We start from the raw sequence: 6,000 nt of genomic DNA on the forward strand, positions 1-6,000 counted from the left end.
AATTTTCGAAAAAAAAAAGACGTGCTCATCACATAAAAAATATTCGGAAAATGTGTTGTATTGAGATTTCATTCAGTTCAAAGAATATAATATACTATTACAATATATTTACTACTTCAAGTAGTCATTATTGGTACATTGCAGAATGCAAAGAAATAGTTTATTTCCGATTGAACAGTATGCGTTTATTGTTTATTGCAAAATAATTTTTCCTACGTCAGTAGTGTCGTTTTACTGAAGAGTTGTCTAGTATATCAGTATTTAAGTTTCTGGAACAAAATGAAAATACAGACTCCATTATCTTTGAGCTAATTGACTTGAACATATTAAAAGGTAACCAAGAAGTGTAAATCCACTATAAAATACATCAGCGCACATTTCTTTCTTTATCTCATGAATTATCAAAGCAATCTCTTTGAAATTTTTAAGGCAGATAAAGAAAATTCTGATTAACATTCCCTATAAGTTTTAACGTTTTAGTAAACATATAAAATGTGAATAAAACATTTTAGAAATAAACATTGCAGAAAATAAACTGAAAACAATGAGCGATAAATGTCAATTTTTTTCAAACTAGCGGAGTGATTGAAATGAAATTTTTTGACATCGTCATCCCACAAATATAGTTGTCTGAAATCAGGAATAATTTCCAAATCAACATAGGAAAATAATTCTAGTTTCCAAAATTAAGTTATGTCTTTATTCTATGTCAGAAAAGTACCTCAACATTGAAAATTGTGCGAGGTAATATCTGTTCGTAATTGCCATTTTCATAATGAATATCCACAGTAAAATCGTGTCTTTTGCTATTATCATCTTGGCGGATTTCATGTAACAATACATTTATAAGGATTAAAAATGGACTCAGTCACTGATTCAAATGTTGATAAGTGCAAACATAATATTGTACTTTTGTATGAATATCAATCTTGTGTACAACTGTTACCATTGGATGTAACTATGTATATTATTGCATTTGTTCGATTGCTGCCTATCCTTTATTTTTAAGGGGTTAGGTACAACTTACAATAGTAAATTTTTTTTAAATACTCGACATTTTTTCCCCCTCAATTACTGTATCTTGTATAATAATGAAAATTGGTATGTGTAAAACACTGTCCTTCTGCTATATGAAAAAAAAAACATTTTTACTATTAAAAAAAATTTATATATACATTTTTTTTTTTTTTTTTTCAAATTTCAAAATGTTGGGAGTTCACTGTGCAGTGATGAAGCGTTTCCCTCATAACTCATAAACTTGTTAACTTTTTCATTTTCTCTCTCTTTTATTTTATTGCTGAAACTCATGTTTGCAATATCATGCTCTATCACTACATTCTTTAATAAATATTATTTTTTTTTAAATTTTGTATTAGAAGAAAATACTGATATTTAACCATTTTTAAACGAATTTATTTTTTATCAGACGGTCTATCAAAGGTAGAGGAGTGATCTTGCATCATATTGTAGATATGACATGCATAAATACACACAAAAGTTTCACCACAGAATGTTGGATAGTTTTTGACTTATGTGGGAAACGCTTCATCACTGCACAGTGAACTGAATTTTGAAAATAATCTATATACATATATTTTTTTTAATCTTAAAAATATTTTTTTTCATGTAGCAAAAGGACAATGTTTTACACATACCAATTTTCATGAATGTACAAGATACAGTAATGGAGGAAAAAATGTTGAATATTTCAAAAAGTTTACTGTTGTAAGCTGTACCTAACCCCTTAATACCGATGCCAGGAAAACTTGGTGAGATAGTGTTTCATTTGACACTTGTTTAATTGCAACAATATAATCGTTTCGAAATGCCACAATTACTTTCGGGTCGCGATGTTTTATATTCTTTCAGGGTTTGACTAGTCCTCGTAAACTTGTACCAATAGTTATGTATGTCTAAATGCGGTATGGTAAGCTGGCATATAAATGTCTAGCAAAGAGACGATACAGCCTGTCTTACCATTTAAGTATTTGTGAATGTTGCTACATGGGAGTTAAAGCGTTGCTGTGGAAATACTCTTCTCCACAGGTTCGTTCGTGTAGTTATTTGAAAAGTCGATCAGAATGAGTTAAGTGAGTATGTTGCAGCTATTAGATCCAGCCTCTTTGTCAACTTTTTCTAAATTGTTAAGCAACAAGGTTTTTTTTTATCGTCCACACACAATATTTTTAAATGTTGAAGCACCTTTCAACATCATTGGACTTCGCAAATCAAGATTTCAGGTATAACTCCCTGTAAAGTTGATTTGAATAATTTCGAGGGAAAAATTGTTCCGGGACCGGGATCGAACCCTGGACTTTTGGTTAAACGTACCAACAATTTTTCCCTCGAAATTATTCAAATTAACTTTACAGGGAGTTATACCTGAATGCTTGATTTGCATAAAATACGTCACTGTTCGTTAACAGAAAACCACAATTTAAGTCACACAGAGTTAGTGTGCACTCAATGTTGATTGCTTGACGGTTCTCAGCCCACTTTGAGGTCTGTGGATATAGAGAGAAAAATTGGATCGGTGTCGGGTAGAGTTCCCGGGTAGCTCAGTTGGTAGAGCTTTGGTACGTTAAACGAAAGGTCCCGGGTTCGATGCCCGGCCCCGGAACAATTTTTCCCTCGAAATTATTCATCATAGGACTTCGTTCATTGTCGCGGAATTGCCCACAGTGATTCGCGGATAACAGTGCACTGTTTGTTTGTTGTCATGTTGCAATAAATAAAATATAACTGTAATGTGTTTCAATGTCTGTGTTTCTTCTTATTCCATTTTTTTTGCTGATTTTTCATATTCTTAATATTGATTTAAGCACTGAAATGCTTGAACACAGCAAAATATGCTTTTATATGCGCTGAAAGCTGAAATATGCTTTAATTCCTAATTCCTAATGCATAAAAATGCGCTATAAAATCTTAACATTTAGTTGCAAATAACGTGAAACGCATTTATATAATAGCATATGATTTGCAAATAAGGAATGAAACATGCAAATATGCTGAAATCCGCCCCCCTAATAATAAGCTTACCTATCAATATTGTAAGTTACTAATCAAAAACTTCAAAACTAGATCTTATAATTCGCTATTAATAAGTGCTATTTACTCTATTGGTGAGTTTTTAACAAAAATACGCAAGAAATTATTTTTAATAAATAAACTTATTTACATTTTGTTACTATTAATACATTAAGTGTTAAGTTTATTAATTAATTTTCATAGTTTCAATTCATTTCCTGTTTTCAATGTTTTAATTAAATTTTACTGTTTCAATTAATGTATTTATATTTGTGTTTTTCTAGTGTATCATGTGTTAAAATGTATCATATGTGACGAAGCTTATTATTTGCATCTCTAATGGCCTTAATTTAATTTAATTTCATTCTTGTAAATATACTATTTCAAAATAATGTAATCAATGCATCGTAATGACTGTAGAATAACACTAGATGTACAATTTTTAGAACAATTTTAGAATTTTAATCTTGTTCGAATAAATTCTGAATTTTAATAAGCAACTTAGTAAATGACCTAATGATGCCTACCGATATAAGGGCGAAGACGTTTGTTAATTAAATACGTAATACATAAATGTAACACACACGTAATAAAAATTATACACTTACCGGAGAAATAATATAAATATTGAAATTGGCTATTCAGTTTTATACCATCTGATTCTATTAAAACAAATACTTCCCGAATTAGGCTACTTAAATTTGAAGATCAATATATTTCACCAAAGTATTTATGTAAGAAGGTCTTACTGGTTTTGTTCTAGGCATTTCTTCAAAAGATTATCGAATACCACATTATGTTCATCTATAAATTTTTTGACATACCGTATCCATATTTAAAATTTGATATTCGTAAATTAAAAAAACAATAGAAATGATTGCAGTGGATATTTGAAATGAATTTATGCACAACTAATGAATGATAATACTAAACCATATAATGCTTAATGATCAATTGTTATTATCGGGATTTTAAAGAACATTCATTTTGTATGCTACAGGGAGAAAAAAAAAGGTACTTTCTTACGTTTGAGCACATTAAAAATCATCGTTGTTCCTGCAATAACTCCAATGTGACATATTTACCAATTTTCAGATTTTTGCTCTATTAAATAACTTAAATATTGGTACAGCAAATAATAAAATCTCCTATATGTAATTATATTTCTTTGTTTCGAAAATGTACGAATTCACAGTCCCTTATGTACGGCTGCCATAGGATGAATAATTGTGTTTTTTCTTCCTACTGAGAAATTTTATATTTTACACATAGGAGTTATTGCAGGAACAACGACGATATGTACCTACGCATATGTATTTTTGAACATATTATAATGAAAAAAGGCCGAATTTCTGAGAAAAACGTGTCAAGTATATTACTTTTCGGGAATGTAAAAAAAAAAAAAAAAAAAAAAACTTATTTTGCGTCTGTAGAGGAAAAGGGAAAAGTACCTTCCTGTGCTTACATACATTAAATGAGTATTTATGTACCTACTATTTATTATTATTTAAATGCATTTTGTGTATGTTTGTTAAATGATAAATGGCTGAATTTTTGCAAAACATGTAAAATATTTATATAAATCGGTATATAATAATAATGATAATAATAATAATGTAATAATATATAATGTATAATGGGGAAGTACATGTCAACATCATGCATTAATACTTATAAAGCGTAAATAGTCGAATATATTACTTTTCAGGATTATAAAGAAAGTCGTGTTTTATATTACGAAAAGCCAAATTGTTGTAAAACGTGTAAAGTATGAGACGAGAAAGTAGGTACGTGTCAACTTTATGGTCAATTTATTTTTTGTAGCGCTTCAATATCTAATATCTATTGACAACAAAAATAGTGACATTTGAGTCCTGCACTTGCATCGATACTTACCAATGCTGATTTCTGCATGCTCCCTTCTTGACATATAACCTGGAAGGCGTGTCCTTTATTATCCTGTAACCTGGAAACAGCTACTGGGCACTACACTATAACAATGCACTAACTGGAGCAGTGTCTCCTCTCCCTTTCTCTCCCCTACCGCGAGACACAACACTGCACACCACTTCCACACGTACTTAGCAGTTTCTCATACAGTATGAGAACACTACTGTTACCTGCACTACAATATAATGTAAGCGCTCATCCAAAAACCGGTCTCCTCCAGTGACGTCACGAAGAGAGGAGAGAGAGAAAGAAATATAAAGGTTCTTCTTCATCGTTTATTTCCCCTTAAACCAAGGCCTCCCATGCAAAAGTGACACAAGAGTGCCGATTTCGAAATGTCATCCAGTTCTCTAGAGGCCGATACCGAGGAATGCTCATTCATTTCTGCAATACTAGAATACCATTGTGTAGAGAGGCAGTGTTGCCACATGTTCGAAGCTATTTTGCTGAAAGTCTTCGAAGGTGAAGGTGATTTCGCCTCTGTCCGAACATCGTAATGCGTTGGGGATTTATTAATCCTCCCTTGTAGGTCAGAATTCCGCTCCGGTATTTGCAGATAAATCTGCACCATTTAATATTGATTTGGCACTATTTTAAACTAAAAAGCAACGAATTGCGTTATTGTAGATTATGTAGATCAGCTCTCATCTCCACCATAGGCAGAAGTTTAGTGCAGCTTTCTGGGGACCCTCGAAGCAGTCAATATCTACGTCAGCGCATTGGTATCGCCATTCAGCGCGGTAATGCTACAAGTATTCTTGTATCCTTCCCCGAGTCCTCTTATTTAGATGATAATTTCTTCCTTTAATTATTCAATTTATTTGTATTTTATTATAGTATACATGTCAATGTGAAAAAAATAGTGATGCAGCAAATAATACGATCAGCATATATAATAATAAATTAGGATATTTATAATTAAACAAATGAGCGCTATGAAGAAAAAACGTAATACTCACTGTACGTGTTATGCCTTAGCAACAATGCAGTTCTTATATTATTTCTCTGTCCGTTGCTTGTATT

At 31.3% G+C, this 6,000-nt stretch overlaps 1 protein-coding gene across 1 annotated transcript in view; it reads right to left on the reverse strand.

The window, feature by feature from the left end:
- Nucleotides 1-5,121, reverse strand: part of LOC138716184 (uncharacterized) — a 126,133-nt gene extending 121,012 nt beyond the window's left edge. The window contains exon 1 of the mRNA XM_069849023.1: nt 4,924-5,121. Coding sequence (XP_069705124.1) covers nt 4,924-4,941 — 18 coding nt within the window. The 5' untranslated portion in view covers nt 4,942-5,121. The remainder of the gene's footprint in view (nt 1-4,923) is intronic.
- Nucleotides 5,122-6,000: the final 879 nt, after the last annotated feature.

Source organism: Periplaneta americana, chromosome 16 (assembly GCF_040183065.1).
Source record: "Periplaneta americana isolate PAMFEO1 chromosome 16, P.americana_PAMFEO1_priV1, whole genome shotgun sequence".
NCBI classification, from domain to species: domain Eukaryota; kingdom Metazoa; phylum Arthropoda; class Insecta; order Blattodea; family Blattidae; genus Periplaneta; species Periplaneta americana.